We start from the raw sequence: 22,884 nt of genomic DNA on the forward strand, positions 1-22,884 counted from the left end.
ACCTGTCTGTCCCCTCTACTGTCGGGTCCTGGACCAGCCCAGACTAGGAGCTTAGCGGCTTTTGTTAAATGAGTGAAGGGATGAATTCTCTATCCTAGAGAGCATGAGAAGCCATTTCCAGCCATTTCACCACATGGAGGTTCCCCAGTCCTCTTCCTAGAAGACTTCCTTCCTAAACTCGGAGCTGAATGGAACTTCAGGAGTTCAGTAACTCCATCCCCTACCTTATGCAAACCATTGCAAAACCAACGGACAGTTTGGTTGTGTTTTTCAACATCTGCCAAGCTGACCACCCTAAGCAGCCCTCTTGTGGGCACATGCCGCACAGCTTAGGCATGAGCTCTGCGCTCACATGGCCCTGTCTGAGCTCCCTGCTGGCTGTGTGGTTCTGAGCAAGTCACTTTGCCTCTCTGAATCTCGGTTTCCTCTGCAAACTGGAGAATAAAAACAGCACTTTCCCCATAAGGCTGACATGAACATCAGCTGAGCTGCAGCTTAGGGTTTCTCAACCTTGGTACAATTGACACTTGGGACTGGATAATTCTTTTTGTGGGTGGAGAGGGGGGCTGTCCTGTGCACTGTAGGATGATTAGCAGCATCCCTGGCTTCTACACCCTACAGGCCCAGGGGACCCTCCAGCTGTGACAACCAAAAATGTCTCCACACATTGCCATATGTCCTCCTGGAGGGTAAAATCACCACTATCAGAGAACCACTGGGTCGGAGTAGCCCTCGGCACAGTGCCTGTATATGTAAGGATTATGACAACAACAGCCTCAGATCCTTGAGGACAAACAGGATTTTCTAGCCTATGGGTCTGCGGACCCAGCCCTAGCAAATGCTCAATAAACATTAGATGGATGGATGAATGATGGGTGAGGAGGTGACTGGAACAGAGAGATGGACAGATGGGCCAGCAGATGAACAGATGGACAGATGGACATATCTGATTCCAACAGTCTCTTGGACTAGAAAAATCCAATCACTCCCCTACAATGAGCTGGAGGTTCCCAGAGCATAATGTTTTGGGGGCAGATGTAGGAAGCCCATTCTTCAGCTGCTCGACTGCAATGGAAGCCCAGAGCACGCCCTCCCTCCCCAGAATAGAAGTACCCAACTTCCTCTGAGGCCACGGAGGAGAAGACACAGCCGCTCCTCCTGGGGCTTTGGGGATCCCTAAGGCCAGGTCAGCAGGGGTGGACTCTGGGCAGCGATGTGGCCTGTAGAGCAAACTCCTTCCCCAGGTGTCAAGAAACAAGTCCTGAGAGAGCCCGAGCTGTGCCCCGGGCAGCTTCCTGATACAGCCTCAGGATCACCTCCATTTACCCAAGACTCCAGAGACAGAAGCAAAGCAATGTGCCCACAGTCAGCAGCTAAGAGGATGGGGATGGACTGGAACCCAGCTCCATTCACCCTCCACACTCTTCTACTAAGCCCTCAGACATTCTGCCCTGCGCTGACATAAAGGGGTTGGGTGGGAGCTGGATCTGTGGTTTTCGGATGCAGTTCCCAACCCCTGGTAGCTCATAAGTTCAATTAGGAGATTCCCAATCAGCATTTCATTTGGTGTTGGATTGATAGCTTGTTTTGTTTCAGATGTTTCTAAACATTGTATTCTAATATTAATAAAATCATATGGGGTATTCTTTTTGATATTATAATACCAAATAAAATGCATTTGGTATTGAATTATTTCAGATGTTTAAAAAATAATGTATTGTGATACTAATGAATTCACCTTGTTATAATTTCAATATTGGTTTTGACACTTCTGTTTCAGTTACATATACACATTGGGTAGGGGTGTGTGTGTGTGTGTGTGTGCGCACACACGTGCATATGTGCATAGAATCTTCTGCTCATCCTTTGCTCCCTCCACTCCAGCCACATTGATCTCCTTCCTGTACCACAAATGTGCCAGGCATGCTCCTGCCTCAGGACCTTTGCACTTGCAGCCCCAGGGCCTAGCACATTCTTCCCGTGAGTATCTTCTCCTGCTCTCCCCTCTTTCAGGTCTTTACTGCACATCATCTCTCTGCATGCTGTGGCATCTACTGCACGCTGCCATAGAGACCTGCTGAGACTCCCGGTTTGCCCTGCCTACTTTACCTTTCTCTATGGCTGTTGTCAGCCTATGATGCTATATGCTGTTTGTGTTGCTGTCTGTCTCCTCTACTCGAATATAAGCTTCACGAGGGCAGGTATTTTTGTCTGTTTTGTTTGCTGTTGCATCCTTAGCATCTAATGCAATGTCCAACATATAGGAGGCACATGATAGGCATTTGTCCCCCGGTTGTCATGTCTATGGGTGGCAATTTTCAAAGTTTAAAACATAGGCTGGGTGCTGTGGCTCACACCTGTAATCCCAGCACTTTGGGAGCCTGGGGTGGGAGGATGGCTTCAGCTCAAAAGCTTGTGACCAGCCCAGGTAACATGGTGAGACCTTGTCTCTACTAAAAATGAGAAAATTAGCCGGGTGTGGTAGCATACACCTGTAGTCCCAGCTACCTGGGAGGCTGAGGTGGAGGGATCACTAGAACCCAGGAGTTCAAGGCTGCACTGAGCCATGATTGTGCCACTGCACCCCAGCCTGGGTGACAAAGCGAGACTCTGTCTCAAAAAAAAATAAACAAAAGTAAAAATTGTTTAATAATTTTAAAATCAGCTGGGTGTGGTGGTGTGTGCCTGCAGTCTCAGCTACTCAGGAGGCTGAAGCAGAATGGCTTGAGCCCAGGAGTTTGAGGCTACAGTGAGCCATGATCACACCATTGTACTCCAGCCTGCGTAACAGAGCAAAATCCTGTCTCAAAAAAAAATTTGTTTAAATACTGGAATAAATGACCACAAAGTCCCTACCTACTACTTTGGGGGTACCAGATACAGGCCCATCCTGACTTATACAGGGTTTTCTTAGTCTCTCAGTGTCCACTGGTCCTTGCCTAAGTGAATCTGCTGGGCAGGGAGTGGGGGTGAGGGTCTCCCTTTATACGTGGATGGTGTCACTGCATTGACTAAGGTTTTAGAGTCAGACCACCTGGGTTCGGCTCAGACTCCAGCTCACCCAGGTACCAGCTGGATGAGTGTCGGGTTATTTGACCCCCTCCTAGTTTCCTGGTCTGTAAAACGAGGACAATAACAGCAACTACCTCACAGGGATGTTGGGAGGAGGGAATGAATGAACATAAATAAAGCACCTGGTACAGGGTGCGTGCTCACCAAATGTTAGCTTTTCTGACGATGATGATTCTGCTTATTATTATCACCATCGTTACATCATCACCGTCATATTATTACCACCATTATCACTGTTATTATTATGATTACAGCTTTGTCATAGCCCAGTCCCTGCTGCTGGGTGAGAAGGGCAGTCCTCTCCAACTCACAGGCAAGACCCGGCCTCAGGCAACCCTGCCCCCAGCCATGTCCAGGGACTCAGGTCACTTCTACACCTTTTTTTTTTTTTTAAATGAAGCTCACTCTGTCACCCAGGCTGGAGGGCAGTGGTGCGATCATGGCTCACTGCAGCCTCAACCTCCTGGGCTCAAGTGATCCTCCCACCTCAGCCTCCCAGGTAGCTGGGACTACAGGTATGCACCACCACGCCCAGCTATTTTTTATTTTTTTTTTTTTTCATTTTTTGTAGAGACGGGGTTCCACTGCATTGTCCAGATTGGTCTCAAACTCCTGAGCTCAAGCAAGGTTTCTCAAAGTGCTAGGATTACAGGCATGAGCCACTGTGCCTGGCCTGCACCTCCTCCCTTTAAGAGTATGAATAGCTTCAGTTACCCATGCATGCAGTGAGCAGCTCCCAGCATCCAGTGGGCAGGGAGGGGAAGGAGAGGTAAGACACAGTCCTGGCGTTCAGGGTGAGGGACTGTGAGCTCCCCTCCGGAGCTCACTGTGAGGCTGACAGGGCAGAGCCAGCAGGAAAAAACCTAAAACCTCAGAGACTGAGATGGTGCCAAGAGGAAGGGGCTGGGGCTCTCTGGGGCTTCAGGAAGGGCTCCGAGGATGAGGCTGCCCTTGCCCTGAGCCTTAAAGGATGAGACAAGGCCTGACAGGCTCCATCTAAAGCGTGGATTCCAGGCAGAGGCCACAGCAAAGACACAGAACAAACACCAAGTGCCCCGGGGGTGCTGAAGACACGCGCAGGAATGAAGAAGGTCATTAGACAGTTGACAAGGTGCGTGGGGAATCCCCTACTCAGGAATTTGAATTTAATTTGGGAAGGTAATGGGAAGCTCTCAGAGAATGAGAAAATGGCAAAGAGCTGGGTTCACCCAGATGATACTAGCCAGCAATATTAGAAAGAGCTGGAACAACAAATATTTGTCAAATGTTTGCTGAACAGAACAGAATTGACTTAGTCATAAATTTTTTTTTTCTCACTCCCCATGTTCAGGTTCAGGCCTCTTGGTGGGGAGAGGAAAGGGAGCAAGTGCCCATGGCAGCAGGGGCGGGATGGGGCAAGGCCAGGCATGCTGGGACCCAAATCCCAGTCATGAATTGGGAGATGAGATGTGCTTGTCCCCAAGGCCGCCTTCTATCCTCCCCCCAGGCAATCAGGCATTGCTCCTTATCAGAAGGAAAACTCAGGAGGCCCATCCCAGCACAGCTGAGAGCTGAAGGAAGAGCTTCCTAACTGCCTGCACAGGTAGCACAGCCAGAGCTGGTCACTCATGCCCCTGATGTTCCTGGACACACCCGGTCCTTGTGAGAACCAACACAAGCGAGTCCAGGAGGCGGGGGACCCTGGGAAGCCACCCATAGCCACAGAGAAGACAGGTCTGCTGTGCTGCTCCCCACCCCCCACCCCAGAAGAACCCCGAGGCTCAGGGAGGAGGAGATGCCTCATTTGGCTCTCCCAGGGGTGCAGGGCATGGCACACGCTGTCTGTCCTGCTGACACCCACGATGATAAGCACTCCCATCAGTGAGCAATTGATTACCCCATGCCCATGCCTGACATATATTTAAACCTTGCAACAGCCCAGGAGAGGGTATCATTGTCCCCATGTTTACTGATGATGAAACTAAGCTACAGAGACAACATGTCACTTAACCAACCCCACAGTCTAAGTGGCAGGGTCAGGATTCAAACTCAGATGCGGCTGATGACAAAGCCCTCACTCGTTACCATCTGCAATTCTGCCTGTCTCACAGTGGTACAAGAGGACAGGAAGCTGCCGCCGTGGGTGAAACAGCCCTGGGCCCAGTTCCTCCCGGGCGGGGCCTGGATTCCACCTGCGGCGTCTGAGGCCCCAGTGCCAGGGTTGCCAAATAAAATACAGGACACAGACTTGAATTTCAGATAAACGACGAATAATTTTGTTAGTATAAGTATGTATTTTTCTTTTTCTTTTTTTTTTTTCTTTTTTGAGAGTCTTGCTCTGTCACCCAGGCTGGAGTGCAGTGGTGTGATCTCGGCTCACTGCAACCTCCATCTCCCAGGTTCAAGCAATTCTCCTGCCTCAGCCTCTCAAGTAGCTGAGATTACAAGTGCCACACCATACCCAGCTAATTTTTGTATTTTTGTAGAGATGCGATTTCACCACGTTGGCCAGGCTGGTCCCAAATTCGTGACCTCAAATGATCTGCCCGCCTCGGCCTCCCAAAGTGCTGGGATTACAGGCATGAGACACCATGCCTGGCTGTATTTTTCTTTTACTTTCTCTCTTTTTTCACTAAATGCGGCAATGCTACCACTGTGCAACAGCCTGACCCTGTGGCGCAGCCCTCTCCCCCAACCTCAGTTCCTCACCCCTGATTTATAAGCTTCAGCCTGAGACCCCCGTGTGTTCACCTCTCCGGGGGATCTCAGGGAGACAGGAAAAGGACTGACCCTTGCCCAGAGCCTCCTCCGTAAGCAGAAAGTTACTTCTATTTTGTAGACAAGGAATGTAAGACAGAGGATGCGGCCCAGGCAGGGCCAGCAGCCAGCAGAGCAGACTTCCCACCCGGCGCCACGCTGCTCCAGAGCAAGGCCCTCCGCCAGCCCTCGGCGGCCCCCTTCTAAGAAGGGATGAGAAGGACAGGAAGCCCTGGGTACGGTACCTATGGCAGGCTGTGGAGGAGGGTTGGAGGAAGCCATCAGACAAGTTCCAGCTCAGACCAGCACCGTCCCAGCTACACACCTGTGGAAAGAAGACCAGAAATCGCATTAGCTGGAGTCAGGGCTGCAGTTTCAGCTACTGAGACGAGTCACTGGCTCACAACCTGTGCTTCAGCCCAGTGGCTCTCAGAGCCCAGGGCAGCCCCAGAAAGGCCCCAGCCTCCAGCCTTCATAAATCATTAACCCATAGAAACACCAGCAGCTGTGCAGCCCAAATCCTTCTTCCCAGAAAACCCTGCAGCCACAGACCTTCCTGTTGCCAGTGCCAAGGGACCTGCAGGGACCTGCTGGGTGTCCCTCCTCATCCCCTCTGGCTTACAGGTGAAGCTCTGGCCCCAGAGTCCAGGGTCATGCTCAGCCCCCAACCTTCCAGGAATCGGATCACACCTGACTGTCATAAATGGGGCTGGATACTTCCTCCTCCTGGCTGCCCAGGAAGCATGGGCTCCCTTAGGTCTGCCCACTCCTGTCAGTCCCTTCCGGTGGCCCTGCTGAAGGCCACTCTCACTCTGCCTCTTCCTGTCCCGCCCCATGGGTTGACCAGCAGGCAGGAGGTAACCTGGCCTTGGCACACGGGTGTGAGGAAAGCAATGGCTCCAGAGGCCAATGGCATAAGACACGGACAGAATCCTAAATGCTCAGCTTGGGGGCACAGTTCCTCCTGGCCCAAGGTGGCACCGCCCTCCCCTCACAGTGGGAGCTCACATAAGCAAAAGGCTGATGCCTCCAGTGGGCTTCCTGGGCCCTGGAGCCAACCCTGCCCCCGCTCCCTACTGTCACCTTCAATTGTGCACTGGGGGCTGTCCTCCTAGACATCCTGTGGAGGAGAGAATGCACCCTGGGGAGAAAGCACCCAGCCCTCTGGTCTAATCTGCCCAGGCCACAAACTGGCTGTATTCCTGTTTTCCTTTCCATTCCTAAAGGCTTTATTTTTATTAAATTGGCTTACTAAACAAAAATGAAATGCAGGTTAATGGCAATATTAGTAACAGTAGACATTCTTGCATTGCCAACGATATCTCAGGCATAATTTTAAGCACTTTAAAATACTAACATCTATTAGTCCAAATTATAAATGAGAAAATGAGACCAAGAATGGTTAAGTAACTTGCCCAAGATCACAAAGCTAGGAAGAGCCAGGGTTCGAACCCAGGCCATGGGGCTCTGGAGTCTGTGCTCAGAAGCAGCCACTACACTCTAGCACCTTTCAAGACCCAAACAATACAACAGGTAGACAATGAAAAGTTAGTCTCCGAGCCGGGCACGGTGTCTCACGCCTGTATCTCAGCACTTTGGGAGGCCGAGGTGGGCGGATCACTTCAGGTCAGGAGTTCGAGACCAGCCTGGCCAACATGGTGAAACTCCATCTCTACTAAAAATACAAAAATTAGCTGGGCATGGTGGCACACGCCTTTAATCCCAGCTACTCAGTAGGCTGAGGCAGGAGAATCGCTTGAACATGGGAGGCAGAGGTTGCAGTGAGCCAAGACCGTGCCACCGCACTCCAGCCTGAGAAACAGAGCAAGACTCTGTCTCAAAAAATTAAAAAAAAAAAAAAAGTTAGTCAACCTCCCACCCTGGTTGCCCTAATCCCCCAGTCCCCCAGAAGAGATGACTGTTACTGACTTCTCAAGAATCCTTCCAGAACTCTCCCATGCATGGGCCAACTTGCATATCTGCAGATATGCCTTGTTTCATACAGAAGGAGAACACAGCACTCACAGTGCTGCAAATGCCTTTTTAACCTAAATCTCAGTGATGATTTCAGAATAGTACTAATACATAGAAATCAACCCCACTTTTTTTAACAGCTGCATAGTAGGTTTGGTTTTGTTTTGATGAAGGTGTTTTTTGTGGGGGTATAATTTATATAGCCCCCATCGATAGGTACTGAGGCTGCTTTGGTCTCGGTTTCCCAGGTTGGAGAGCAGTGGCACAATCATGGCTCACTGCAGCCTGGAACTCCTGGGTCAAGTGATCCTCTCGCCTCAGCCTCCCCAGTAGCTGGGACTACAGGCACACACCACCATGCCTGGCTAATTTTTTAAAATTTTTTCTAGAGATAGGGTCTTACTCTGTTGCCCAGGCTGGTCCCAAACTCCTGGGCTCAAGCTATCCTCCCTTGCTGACCTCAACAAGTGCTGAGATCACAGATGTGAACCTTGACACCTGCCTGCATTTCTCACTGTGACTGATGATACCAGTTACTCTCTGCTAAGCATGTGACTGTGCCTTTTAGACCCACACTGAAAACTCTCAGGACTAAACTTTTACTTCAGCAAAGGGTTTTGGAAAACAAACCTGTAGCTGCACGGCACTCCTGCTACAGGGCCCCCTCCCAGTGGGCTCATTCAAAACCCCTGAGGTCTGCTCAGCCTTTCTCTGAGGGCTCTGGTGCCCCAAGAGTTCCAGGAGGGAAGCAGCAGAAAGACCTATACCCATTTTACAGAAGGAAAAAGGAAGGCACTTTGCCCAGCCTCCTGTCTAAATTGCTCCTTAAATACAATTTGATGATGATATAGAAAGAGACTGCTACTTTACCCTGGGGCCAAAACCCAGGATCCTTCCCTTCCAGGGCAGAAAGTCCAATGTCCTCCCCTTTCTTCACCCTTCGGGGCTGATTCCTGCCCTCCCCTCCAAAGCCCAAGGCTTTCCCTAGAAAGGAAGAGAGACACCAACATGTATGGAGCCTGACGCTTTATTAGCATTATTCCATCTAATTCTTATAACACCCCAGCTTACGGATGAGGAAACAGAGGCTCAGAGAAGCAAATATTTGCCCCAGGTCACAGAAGCAAGAGGACAAGGTGACCACACTAGGATTCCAGCCAGTGAGCCCTGACCCTAAAGCCTAATCTCAATCCTCTGATCGCACTGCCTCCCTAGCCTTTGGGGCTGGAATCTGGAAGGTGTTTGCTACAGGCTAATGAGGGGCTCTGAAGTGTCGGGAGGAGGACACAGGCCAGCAAGCCCTGCCCATACCCATAGGCCTATGGCCACCATTTTGCACACACAGGCCGCTAGTCTCAGAAGGATGTGGACAAGGGAGTGGGGATGGCTCACAGCAGCCCCCTGCCACCACTACAGATCCTCACAGGGTTAGAAAAGAGTTCAGGTTCCCTGATACCACCTGGGTTCCACTCAGCAGCTATGAGACCTTAGATGCGTTAATCCTATCTCTGGGCCTCAGTTTACTCATCTGCAAAATGGGGATTAAAAAGTACCCACTTCAGGCTAGTCATGGTGGCTCATGCCTGTAATCCCAGCACTTTGGGAGGCTGGGGCAGGCAGATCACTTGAGGTCAGGAGTTCGAAACCCACCTGGCCAACATGGTGAAACCCCATCTCTACTAAAAATACAAAAAATTAGCCGGGCGTGGTGGCACATGCCTGTAGTCCCAGCTACTTGAGAAGCTGAAGCAGGAGAATCACTTGAACCTGGGAGGTGGAGGTTGCAATGAGCCAAGATCACACCACTGCCACTCCAGCCTGGGCGACAGAGCAAGACTGTCTCAAAAAAAATAAATAAATAAACAATAACCATTCTCATCTTTAAAAAGAGAACTAATACAAAAGCATGGCGTGTCAGAACCAGAAAGTAGCTCCAAGAGGGCAGTGCTGCTCTTGCTTTACAGATGTGGAAACTGAGTCCAAAGGAGGAGGGCACTGCCCACAGCACGGTGACTCTCTAGGCGGTGACAGCGAAGGCCGTGGTTAGAGGATAGGATTTGGTGCCAGGATGATTCAGGTTCAAATCCCAGCTCTGCCACTTGCCACAGCAGCAGTTAATTCCTTTCTGACTGGGGCAGTGGGAATAAGACCAGCACCTGCCTCCTGAGCGTCCTATGCTGATGAAATGAGGACCCAGCAGTGGGTGTGACGAATTCTACACTCCGTGCCCTGCACGGAGTAAGCTCTGGGTAGACAGGGGCCTCTGTTACCATGGGGACCCTATCCAGGCTATGGTTGGGTGGTGGGGTTATAGGAGATTGTCTTCTCTTGGAGGTCACCTTTTTAACAATGACTGCCAAACCCAAGGGACAGGTGGACACTGAACAGTTCCCCTTCCTGCTACTGTGTGGAATGGCTGAGGAGGAGGCAGCGCTCAGACAAGGGAAGAAGAGGGGAGGCCCCAGCTCCCGGCTATAGGGTGTGCCCACCAGAGGCCCAGAGCAGGTTAGGCTCAGTGACGGGACCACCCAGAGCAGCCCGGCATTGGCACCTCCCTCTGCCCTCAGCTGCCCAGCTCATCACAGCAGGTGTCTTCCTGGCTTGGATAATTTAGTCAAAGTGCTTATTAGTTCCCCTCCCTCTAGGGTTCAAAGTCCATCTGCCCAGAGGCCCCACTAGGAAACCCTCCTCCTGCCTGCCCCTGTCCCACCCCAGGCCCCCCAAGACCATCTCCCATCCCTCACACGTCAAGCTGCCCCATCCCTCTTCCACCTGAATGAGGCCTGGAGGAAGAAAACACCTGGGGGTCTTGAAAGGCTGGAAGGCTGCGCAAGTCGTGCCTTGAGGACAGGGAAGGCCGGCCTCTTTCTCCAACAAGGTCCAGGCAGAGGCGGGGGAAGCAGCAGCTGGGCTGCTGGGCTGAGCTGGGCAGCGGCCACCCAGCCCTGCCCAGAGAAAAACAAGGAATCGGTTCTGGCCCAAGCACCCTTGTCAAGCTCTGGCCTCAGAGGCCCTCTGCAGGGCCCACCTCCTGAAGCAGAAAGAAGGTGGGGAATGTGGGGAAAGACCAGGTGCTTGGGCTGGTCAGGACCAGAGCTCCTCCACGTACCTGTGTTCTCTGAGAGGTCTCTGGCTTTCAGCTCTCATTCGACACACGTTAGGCCAACCCGCCTGCCACCTCTGCTGCCACAGAGACACTCTACAAACACACCTGCCACATCACCTTGTTGCTTCAAACCCTTCCCCATCACTGTCAGAATGAAGCCTGGGTCCTAAGCAAGGCCCTCCAAGATTCGCCCCCTCCACCGACCTCTTGGATCTCAGCAGCTCCGGGCCTGGCCTGGAACTCTGCTCTGGCTCTCACGAATGGCTTTCAGCCCCATGATCATGCCACCCAACCTGTTTTACATCTCCAGGCCTTTGCTTAAGCTGTCTGTTCCCTCCACATAGAATTCTCTCTCACAACCAGCAAGCAAATTCCTATTCAGTCGTCAAAACCCAGACCCCATTTCTCCTCTACAAAGCTTCCTTACACCCATTTCACACAGTGGTTTCCAGTTTTGAAGATTTTTAAAAATAGTTATGTCCCAGGCCCACACCCGGAGGTTCTGATTCAGTGGCTCAGAGGTGCAGCTGATAGGGGCCAACAGGCTATTTTCAAAGAGCATGGGTGGTGCTGGGACACGTACACGCCTGCGGACACAGCCCCATTATAACTGTTGCCCTCCCCAAGAGCCTGTGACCTCTCTGGGGGCACTGGGCTTCTTTCCATCTCAGCATGGGTAGCACTGGGTCTGGCCCAGGGTACACACTAGATAACAGCTATGACCTTCCCCTGCTTGGGACCCACCCAGCATGGAACCAAAGGGCACAGACCAGGAACCCATGAGGCTGGGACATCCCTGGACCTGGGGAGCTGCTTGCGTGGGGCTTCAGCCCAGAGGAGGGGAGAACAGATGGAAGGTGAGGTACAAGCCCTCCTGGTGTCCTCTGCCTGTCCTGAAAGCCCAGGGCCCGGAAGGAAGAGAAGTGGATGCAAACTGCACAATGGAGCTGGAATAGGAAGTGGGGCGGGGTCTCCTGACCAAGAAGAGGGCCCACGGCTACCCCACGCAGGGCAGCAAGATGCCCACAGCTCTTCTCAGTGCAAAGGGCCACCTGGTGGAGAGTCCGGGATAGGGAGAGAGGAGCTGCCTTCAAGAAAACACAGGCAGAGCTATAGCAGGAGGGACACAGGCAGAAGAGAAGGATGAGGTGCGTGGACAGGAACCCGGCCTCAGTATGAAGCCAGCCCAGACAACGTTCATCCTCTGCTCTCCAGCAGCCCCACTCCAGAGCAGGCAGCGCTCTGCGCCTCCTGTGCTTACTTGTCAGGTGCAGGTGTAAATAAGATGACATTGGACAATGCTGGTAGGTTTGTAATGAATGTCAGTTTCCTCCCAGGGTTCCTGCTGGTCCCTGAGGACCAACAGCATTTTCTCATTTTACAGACTGCTAAACTAAGTCCAAGACAAACGTATTCCACCAGAACACCAGGCCTGAGATCACAAAATTTGAAATGACAATAGCTGATGCCTCCGAGCACTGTGTGCACCAGGCCCCATACTGAACATTTTAGTTTGCATCTCATTTGATTCCCATAGCAGATGACGAAAATGAGGCTGACAAGAGACTGAGGGGCATCCCCAAGGCCACACAGCTACTGAGCCCCTGGGAGCCAGAGGGCAGGACCCTCAGCCTGGTCCCAGGCCCAGGGTGGAAGGGGGAAGTACGGGAGTGGGTGGGTCAGGGAGCGTCCTCCCAGACCCTCCTCAACCCTGCAGGTGCCAGAGCTGCAGAATCTGGCAAGGGACCACACACCCCAGCTCCTCCCTCACCCACCTGATGGACACACTCAAAGGGCTTCCCGAGGTGGGGGCAACTCCAACTTCCTTTCCTCTTCACCAGGGAGGGGGAGGGGAGCTCTGAGAAGGGGGCCTGCCTCGCTGGGGCAGGGGCCAAGTTTGGTCAATGGCTGGAGCCTCAGACAATGGAGACTCTGTCCTGAGCCCAGAGTCAGTGGCACCCACCCTCACGCACTGACCTCCTAGGGAGCCCCTGGTGAGGATCCACAGGCAGGAAGAGTGGGGAGCACTGGGGAGGGGGCCCTGGGAGTAGGTCTCTGTGGGAAGGAGCCGACCCTGAGGCCAGGCCAGAAGGGACCCCTGGGGGCTGTTGCCTGGGAAACCAGAGCCAGCCTGGAGAAGCGGCTAGACAGCGTGGGAGGGGGGCAGCCCCAGACTCTGTCTCCAGCCCCCCTCCTCCACCTCCTCCTCCTGCTCTTCCTCCTTCCCTCCCAGCCCCCAGACACATTAACCCCTTTGTCCCCAGCGATCCAGCCCAGCAGAAGGAGTGAAGAAGCTGAAGTGCTGGAGGAAGCCGCCTGCCATCAGCTGAACTGACCCCCCTCTTCTCCAGAGAACCCCAGACCCTCGGCCCCACATCAGGGATGTCCCTGCGATGGGACACCGTGGCTTCCACCTGGAAGCCAGAGAGGGGACAGCAGCTGGCATGACACAGACTGTGTGCCATCACCTCGCCCATCCGAGCCTCAGCTTCCCCACCTACAACAGGGATGCCCACCTCCCAGCTGCTGGGCGTCCTCGCTGCTGGGCCCTCGCCACTCAGCATGAGAGTGTGTTTAGGCTGCAGGCAGCCTGAGAGGCGGGTTTCCTCACCTCCTTTTTAGACACAGGGAAGCCGAGGCTCAGTTGGGGAAGGGACCTACCCAAAGCCCCCTGGGAGGATGAGGCAGGCAGGGAAAGGGAGGTCCGTGTGCATCCCTGCAACCCAGCAGGTCTACACAGACGGAAGAATGGCAGGAAAGAGCTGGAGCTCAGGGAGGGGCACTGCCAAGGGAGACAGTAGGATTTGGGGGCACACACGGGGGTGTCTACCGCTCCCCAGACATCAGGGTGGAGCCAAAGGGAGGGGCAGGGTTGCTCCTGCTACACCTCAGGGCTGAACTAAAGCCTCCAGGGGGCCAAGCTGAGGTGCAATCTTTGGGGAATCTGTGACCCCAGTTCACCCTCCTCACCTCCAGGGGTCAGGCTCACCTCCTCTAGCTTTCCCAAAGTAAGCCGCTCATCCCGTCACTCCCTTCCCCACTCAGCCAACTTCTCACTGCACACCTACTGCCTGCCAGGCGCCCGCTTGGCACTGGGGACAAAGAAACAAAAGAGAGCTCCGGGTTCCTGTCCTCAGGCAGCAGCCACAGGAGGCCAGCGGGTACATACCCAAGGCAGGGGCAGGCACAGTGCCCCACTTCCAGATCAGAGCCAGGGCAGGGGCTCGGGGATCAGGCATGTTCCGATCCTGGCTCTGCCACTGGCTTAAGCTTCTTAGACTCACTTAGCTATGTAAGTAAAAGGGGGGAGTGTGCAAGGAGGTGAGGCTCTCTCTGGTTCAGATGAGGAACAAGTAAGGTAATAAACTTGGCCCAGCCCTGGGCAGGAACTCACCTAAAGCACAACAGAGGGACGGCAGGAAGGGGCCCGCACCGTGCTCTCCATCGGCCGCAGGTGGGAGCTAACCCACAGCTAAACTCTCCACTCCTGCTGGGCGTGGTGGCACGCACCTGTAATCCCAGTTACTCGGGAGGCTGAGGCAGGAGAATCGCTTGAACCCAGGAGGCAGAGGTTGCAGTGAGCCAAGATTGCACTACTGCACTCCAGCTGGGGTGACAGAACAAGACTCCATCTCAAAAAAATCATAATAAATAAATGAATAAATACGCTGCGTTACTGCTCATCTGATCCCATACCCTCTCCACCCACTACCCCATTTCTCTGCTCCCCTTTACAAGACTTCCCCGAGGAGTGCCATGCTCCGTCTCCTGTCCCTGTCTCCCATTCTGTGCTGAGCTACCTATCCCCAACCAAGTGTGTGCCCACAGTTTTGCCAGCCAGCTCACGAGGTCACCTGCGGCCTCCACTACACCGGTTCTGATGGACACATCTCGGTCCCCATTCTGCCTGACCTGCCAGCTGCTCCCTTCTTTCACCTCTCGCTCTGACTCCCCTTCCTCCGCTCCTCCTTCCTCCCTCCAGGTTGGCAGTTCCCAGGTTCAGGCTACACCGCGGCTCCTCCCCAGGCCACCTGGGCCACCTGGCTCACTTCGTGGGTCCTAAGCCATGGCCACAGTGATGCCTCCAGCCTGTCCTGCCCTTGAATTCCAGGCTCCACCCCTCTGCCTGCTCTGTGTCTTCACTCAGTGATCGATCGGGCATCTCAGCCTTAACATGCCCATACCCACCTCCTGATCACCATGCTGCCACGAACAAAGAACCCTGCTCCTCCCAGTCTTCCCATCCCGCTTGCTAGCTCCATCCCACCAGCTGCTAAGGCCAAAACCTGGGAGTCATCCTTGACACCTTTGTCTCACACCCAGGGCCCACCCTTCAGCAAACCTGCTGGCTCTATCTTCAACATACGCCCAGAATCCGAGCGCATCTCATCCCCTCCACAGATACCACCGTGCCCCAAACCACCATCATCTCTCACCTGGGCTATTCAAAACGCCTCCTGACCAGTCCCTCTGCTCTCACCTCTACCCCTGCCCTGACATGTTGTTCTCAACACAGCAGCCAAGTTCATCCTCCACTCAGAGCCCTGGAATGCTTTCCTATCTCATTTAAGGAAGACTCAAGTCCTCATTTTGGTCTCCGAGGCCCCATGTGTCAGAGCCCCCACAACCTCCCTGACTTCATGTCCTACCTCTCTCCACACAGCTCACTCTAGTCACTACCACCTTCCAGCTCCCTGAATGCCCCAAGCATGTTTCTGCCTCAGGGCCTTTGCACTTGTGGTTCCCACTGCCTGAAATGCTGTTCCCCCAGATACCCACACACTGCTGCCTTCACCTTCAGGGCTCTGCTCCAAAGTCGCTGTATCAGAGGCCTTCTCCTGACAGCCCACACACATCCCCTGACCCAGTGTCCCCATCCTCACAGGATTTAACACCTCTGGCAACTCCAAATTTTAGCTATTTATCAGTTTCCTCCTATCAGAATGTGGACTCCTTGAAGGCAGGACTGTGACCACTGTTCACCGCTCTTATCTGCACCCAATGCACAGGCCTGACACACAGGCGACCCAAGGCACAGTTGCTGAAGGAATGCAGAAATCCCTCGTCCCAAGTCGGGCCCCGGGGGAGGAGGCGGCCACAGCTGGGCCCCTCCCTTCTGAAACCAGCCTGCACCCAGGACAGCTCCTCCCCAGTAAGCTTCACAAACAGATTCACGGCCAAGTTGCAAAGGGGCAGTTCCCAAAACCAGAGTGGAAAGAGGTCCGGGGCTGATGCCAGGAAATGATCAGAAGGGGAGGAGTGGGACAGGGCCGGAGAAGGACTTGGACTATTTTTAAAAACTCTCTCCCAAAAAGACCACATTCTTCCTCTGGTGAGTCAGAAGCATGTGGCCAGGCAAAGGGGACAGGATCTGCGAGCCTCCGCGGCTGCTACTGTCACCAGGCAGGCACATACCCCAGCCTTTCCCACGGGGCAGGTGTGAGACCCTGGCATCTATTCAGCTTCCCAGGGAAGGAGCAAGGCTGGGCACGGGTGTCCCAGGTTGGCAAGCCACAGACAGCAAACCAGGCCTCCCTTTCAAAGCCCACAGGGTCCCATCTGGCTCCAAGCTCTTTCTTCAGGCCCAAACTCTGCCTGGCAGGGAGGGGGCTGTTCACTCTGTCCCAAAAGGGAGCTCTGGGCAGGAAAGAAATAGCCTTTGCAAAGCTCAGAGCTAAAAACAGCTCAACCCACCCAACAAGGGCAGGGCAAACAGGCCAGCAGCATCTGAGGAATCCTGAAATGCAAGCCCAGCATGAAGACCCAGGACACCCGGGGGCCCTCAGCCACACAGCTCAGGATAGCTCTGGCTGAATTCAGAGCAGCCAGCCTTATTATTCAAACCACGCCCCTCAGTGATCTGCTGTCCTCCCCAGAGAAGGGTGTGAGTGTAGTTCCAGCTGTTTTGGGGCAGCTCTGGAGGGAGTTGGCTCTGAGCACTGCTCCAGGCCAGGGGATCTGGTGCCTCCCCTAATCCTCCCAGCAGTTCCAGCTCTTCTGGGGCACCTCCGGAGGGAGTTGGCTCTGAGCACTGCTCCAGGCCAGGGGATATATCTGGTGCCTCCCCTAATCCTCCCACCAGTTCCTCCAGGGGCAGAGCCAACCCACGAATGGCAGGCACCTGACCCCATTTTACAGAGGAGGAAACTGAGGCTCAGAGAGGTAGAGAGATTTGTCCAAAGCCAAGAATCTGATCAAAGGTGGATCCATGATTAGACCTAAGGTCTTTCAGCTGTGACTGGAAAGATCCATCAGGATCAGGCCAATGGGTCCATCCCACTCCCTTGCAATTAACTTCACAATCTGAGAAGATGCGGCCTGGGGCTGTGGGAAGGGGACAGGGAAGACTGGGCTGGAGGTGTTGGGGGAGGGAGAGTAGGGAGGGATGGCTTCAATCATTAAAAGGATTTGCCCTGAGTCCTGTTGTCCTGAGTTGAAGTCAAATCCGGGACCAAGATCCCCCAAGAGAACTGTTCCCAAACACCCGTCCTCTTCCCCTATCAGCTTTAACAAGAGCTGAACTGCTGCTGACCAACCCTATGGTGCGACTTACGAGGAACCAGACAATGCGGATGCTGCCCACAGCCTGGTCCTAAACTCCCCCTAGTATTGCTTCTGCCTTGGCATGGAAGCCACCCTGGGTGTAATGAGCTTCAAGCACCCCCCGACATCCTGCAGGCAGAGACACCACTGCTTGCCCAGTGAAAAACGGGACCACACTACTCCAGGTCATTTCTGCTCTGAAGCAATCTCTGGTCCTGCCAGTGTGCCCCCCAGGTTCCCCTTTTTGCCATGTCACCAACACGCCCTGGGTATGGATTTTTAGGAGAGTGAGCTCTGCGCTCAATCCCAGCTGAGGCCAGCTGTGACACAGATGCCATCCACTGCTCCGATCCCTGGTTTCCTCTTCCATACAATGACATCTATAAGAATCACCATGCACAGGGCTGTTCTAATGATTAAATGAGATAATAATTCTCAGAAAGTGCTTCACTGAGAGCCTGGAACACAGTAAGTGCTCAATAAATGTTTGTTGAACGAATAAATGACTGCCTCCTGCTAAATGAACAGCAGCACCGGCCTACAAGAAGGGGTGGTGTCCCAGGCTAGAGCTGAAGGGTCCTAGAGCTCCCTGTCACTGCCCTCCAGGAAGGCACTGCCTGCCTGGATGGTGAAGGCAAGGCTTAGGGGGCAGCCCCTCCAGCAGCATCTGACCATGCAGTACCTGCCCTCACTGGGGAAGGGGTGGCCACTGAAGTGCTATAGGAAGCCATCATCTTGGCCCAACGCTGAGCACCCAAAAGCCTGCACCCAGCCCCTTCCTCTTTTAAAGTCAAGATTCCAGGGAAGAGGGTCAAGGTCAGGAAGCGGGAGGATCCAAAAATGAGACAGCAAGGCCAGAGTTGCCTTAGTTGGTGCGAAATACAGCAATGACCAAGCTCTGCGCATGGTGCGAAAGAGACATTCCAATTCCCTGCATCCGCACGGTCAGCACAGGGCCAGCTTGGAGCCATCTGCACACATAGCCCCTTCAAGCAAAGCACTCCAGCTGGAGAATCAGCCCCGGGAACTCAGCTTCCACTTCCTGATATTCCACTTCCTGACTGGACCTCAAAAAATATTCTGCTAGGCTGGTCACAGCGGTTCACGCCTGTAATCCCAGCACTTTGGGAGGCCAAGACAGGTGGATCACTTAAGGTCACGAGTTTGAGACCAGTCTGACCAACATGGTAAAACCCTGTCTCTACTAAAAATACAAAAAAGGAGCTGGGCATGGTGGCACATGCCTGTAATCCCAGCTACTCAAGAGGCTGAAGCAGGAGAATCGCTTGAACCTGGGAGGCGAAGATTGCAGCGAGCCGAGATCGCGCCATTGTACTCCAGCCTGGGCGACAGAGTGAGATTACATCTCAAAAACAAAAATTCTGCTCAATTTAGGGATGGCAAACCCCTCCAGGCAGCAAACCTTCAATGATCCACCAGCATGTCCCCAGTGTCACTTGACACAGGAGCATCCCAAGTAACCAGCAGAAAGAGGCCAGTGTACTGGGAAGGTGGGATCAAGGGCTCGCTTCTTGCAGACTGCCAGCAAGCATAACAGGTGTCCAAAAATGCTAGCTGGAGGGGCGGATGCACGGATGGCCACCTGGACACTGCCTGCCAACACTGAGCCTTTGCCAGGTCTATCCAAGGTCGTCCTGTGGCCCAGTTCTTTGTCAGAGGACAGGGACACGGGGACACCATCTGCTTCCAGATCAGGGTGCAAAGCAGGAAGAGAGTGATGGCGGTCACATCTTCCACACGTGCTTTGTCAGAGCCAAGGTCTCCAGACCCCGCTCCCTCACTCTGGGGACTTTTAAGTTCAACGGCATTCAAGAAGGTAACAGAAAAGCCAGTCTTCATCCCTTAGGATCCCTCTGCCATCCAACAACCCCCCCCCCTTGTTCATTCAGCAAATCTTTATTGTGCCCCAGGAAGCACTCGAGGTTCTGGGATTTGCTGATGAGCACTTGGTACCCTGGTCATAGGTGCTGTGAGGTGAGGGACAATACCGGGGCTGAACTGAGATTCAAGAGGACTGTTGAACATCTGGACTCAACCCTCCCAGGTCTGATACTGGCCCTGCATACTCCATGTGGCCATGTGATGACCGGCCCAACACTGCATCCACACAGAACAGGGCACATGAACACCTGGCAATGATCCAGTTCATTCCACCAGGGGCCCTGCTTCTCTGTGGCCTGGGCAAGGTGCACAGCTACTCTGGCCTCCAAGGGCCCTTCCACATCCCAGAAGATGTTTGCATTTTATGCCAAACCAGATCACTGATGCTCCCAAGGTACATGGGATGTTGGGAAGGGAGACAGTATTGGATTTCAAAATTTCCATCCCACCTTGATTTATAGTTACAGCTTTACAGGTCTATGGGAGGCCATGGTTCTCAACCAGGGGCTACTGTGTCCCCCAAGGGACATTTGGCAATGGCGGGAGACACTCTGGTTGCCACACTAGGTGGGGAGGGGGGACACTACTGGCATCTGGTGGGTGGAGGCCAGGGAAGCCGCTAAACATCCTTTAGGGCACAGGACAGCCCCAACACAAAGAAAGATCCAGCCCAAATGTCAATGGATCGAGGTTGGGAAACCCGGATCAGAGGGCATTGGTGAAGTCCTCTGGGGATCTATAGCAGACGCTGGCCTGTTAATGCAGGGTTGTGTCACCGTTACTAGTCACAGGAATACAAAGACCAAAGCCATTGCCACTGGTTTCCATGGCAGACAAACACCAGGCTACAAGTGTCTAAAGAAACTGCATTCTGCTACAGTACTTGTTTTTGTGCCTCTCCCCACTAGACTGTGGGGGCAGAGACCACGACCTACTTGTGTCTGCGTCTGTACTACCTGGCCCAGCATCCGGAATGCAGGACGTGGGGAGAGGAGGCGGCCAGGGAGGGAGGGGGAATATGTATGGCCCCCTCTTTAAGGTGGGACTGCATCTTTTGCCTCTCCATGTCCTCAGTGCCCAGCCACGGTCCCGGCACCTGAGTTAGTAAATAAACAATCAGACTGCGAGCTCTCCGAGGCCAGGAGCTGCACCCTCCTGCCCTGTGTCCCCAAGCCTAGTGCATGGCTCAACCCTCTATGCATATTCATCAAGTATCCCCTGCTGTGGTGAGAAAGACACAGCCACTGGTGGTCCAGAAGGGGAAGGAGAACTGAACAGTATTGACAATAGCAGCTGGGCTTCCCTTCAGGAGACCTGGGGGCTGCAGAAACTCCTGAAAGCAGACTTGAGCATAGATTCAGGCAATGAGGAGTTGGACGGGGGCCGTCCATCAGTTAGCGCTCCTTGAAAGGGTGACCAAAAGCATGGAAAGTTCGTCTGCAATGCCTGGGACGCAGCAGCAAGGAGCAAATGTTAAGCAGGAGGGAGAAGGGAAGAAGGTAGAAATGAGGACTTCCAGGGCCTGTGCCTTGAGCCCCACAGTATTTGCATGTTTGTATCCCCCTAAAATTCCTACACGGAAACCTCACCCTCAAGGTGATGGATTAGGCAGTGGGGCTTTGGGGAGGTAATCAGGTCATGAGGGTGGAGCCCTCGTGAATGGGATTAGTATCCTTGTAAACAAGGCCCCAGCTAGGCCCTCCCACCACGCAGGGACACAGTGAGAAGGTGCCGTCTATAAGGAACAGGCCCTCACCACACACTGAATCTGCTGTTGCCTTGATCATGGGCTTCCAACCTTCAGAACTTTGAGAAATAACTGCCTGTTGCTGGTAACAGTTACGGCATTTCGTTATAGCTGCCCGAATGGGGCCTTGGGTGTGAGTGAAGTGCCCGGGTGCTGCCTTTGCTCTTCTTGTCCCTGCTGACCTGGCCCACTCATGACGAGCATTACTGAGGAAGTGGAATACAGGTCCCAGCCACAGAAGAAAGGCAGTGGCTCCTTGGGTTGCCCAATGTCAGTGCCAAAATCAACATCAGACACCGAACACGTGTTAACTGCATGCTAAGGGCCCAGTGCTAATCCAAGCCCTTTACTCCTACAGCTCCTATAATTTCCTCCTAAAAACCCTCTGAGACAGGGGCCACTCTCATTCCCATTTTACAGATTAGGACATAGAGGCATAGAGAGGTTCAGAAAATTGCTCGAGGTCACACAGTCAATAAATAAGAGAGCTGGCCTTTGAACCCAGACCACGTGGCTGCAGAGCCTGTGTCTTGAACCACTACAGTATTTGCATGTTAAAACCTCAGCCACGAGCCAGCCACCAATCAGCTGGGCTCCTGTGCTGCTGGGGTACACTCAGGTGGGACCATGAAGCCTCCACCCATGGAAGCAAGTAGGACAGGGCCCCAGTGGGACAGCACATCAGGAGGAGAACTTGGGGGACTCAGATCAAGTGCCCAAGACCAGTGGCCCCCCTGAAGTGTCGCAGCGGCACTGCCCCTAACAGAGCCTCTCAAAGTAGCCCCCCTCCAAGTCTCTCTGGGTCCCAGCCCTAGGCTCCTGGGCATTCTGGTCCAGAACCACCTTGGGGCTGAGGGCAGGCACATGTCCCCGTGAACACCTGGGATTCACCCAGGCCATCTAGCCACCACCCTGGAGATGCACCCAGGCAGGGGTGACCTGAGACATGGGCCCCACTGTGCAGGCCAGAGCAAGCACTATATGCCAGCTGTGCCAGAGCCAGCACCCTCCCGCTCTGTGGCTGAGGATAACGATGATGTCAGACCAAGCCTGGAAGGGCCTCCTTGGGGCTGGCAGCATCCATCTCTCTCCCAACCTGGCTCCTTGAAAGGGCACCCACTGATCAGAACAGGAGTTAGTGGCAGGAGCCATCTGCTGTCACTCGCAGCACTGACCCAGCCGTTGTCTGGGTCATTTTGTTTCTTCCCACAATCAGACGCTCTCAGATGACGGAGGGGTCTTTGAGAGGCTGAAATCCAACCTGTCAGCCAAAGAAAGAATTCCTCCTTGAGGATACTAATAGATGGGTGGGTCTGTGCACCGGCTCTGGAGTCAGACAGTGGGGACTCCAAATCCCGGCTCCACAACCTAGCAAATGTGCAACTTAACCTCCCTAAGCCTCAGTTTATTCATCTGCAAACTGGGTGTCATGACACTCCTGAGACCCAATCAGGTAATATTCATTCATTCATCCAATCATTCATTAATTCAACCCACATTTATTAAGCACCTCCATGAGCCAAGTCCTGTTCTGGGTACTCGGGACACATCAGTGAACAAACAGAAAAGAAAAAGGGGCTGGGCACGGTGGCTCATGCCTGTAATTCCAGCACTTTGGGAGGCCGAGACAGGCAGATTGCTTGAGCTCAGGAGTTCAAGACCATCCCGGGCAACATGGGGAAACCCCATGTCTACAAAAAAATACAAAAATCAGCCGGGCATGGTGGTACACGCCTGTAGTCCCAGCTACTCAGGAGGCTAAAGTGGGAGGATCACTTGATCCTGGGAGGTCGAGAATGCAGTG

At 53.5% G+C, this 22,884-nt stretch overlaps 1 protein-coding gene and 1 long non-coding RNA gene across 10 annotated transcripts in view; one reads left to right on the forward strand and one right to left on the reverse strand.

The window, feature by feature from the left end:
* The window catches only part of ARHGEF10L (Rho guanine nucleotide exchange factor 10 like), a 163,124-nt gene that overhangs the window by 116,601 nt on the left and 23,639 nt on the right, over positions 1–22,884 (reverse strand). For 8 of the 9 annotated variants that reach the window (XM_054435867.2, XM_054435855.2, XM_054435883.2 and 5 more), the window contains exon 2: positions 6,054–6,133. In XM_054435867.2, coding sequence (XP_054291842.1) covers positions 6,054–6,090 — 37 coding nt within the window. In that variant the 5' untranslated portion in view covers positions 6,091–6,133. Of the gene's footprint in view, positions 1–6,053; positions 6,134–8,652; positions 8,673–22,884 lie in introns of those variants that run through there. The other variant, XM_054435861.2, reaches the window with a different exon arrangement.
* On the forward strand, positions 3,951–5,286 carry LOC129006361 (uncharacterized). Its single transcript, XR_008491982.2, has 3 exons — positions 3,951–4,183; positions 4,559–4,654; positions 5,163–5,286. It is a non-coding gene; the product is annotated as an uncharacterized LOC129006361 (long non-coding RNA).

This window comes from Pongo pygmaeus, chromosome 1, assembly GCF_028885625.2.
Source record: "Pongo pygmaeus isolate AG05252 chromosome 1, NHGRI_mPonPyg2-v2.0_pri, whole genome shotgun sequence".
NCBI lineage: Eukaryota > Metazoa > Chordata > Mammalia > Primates > Hominidae > Pongo > Pongo pygmaeus.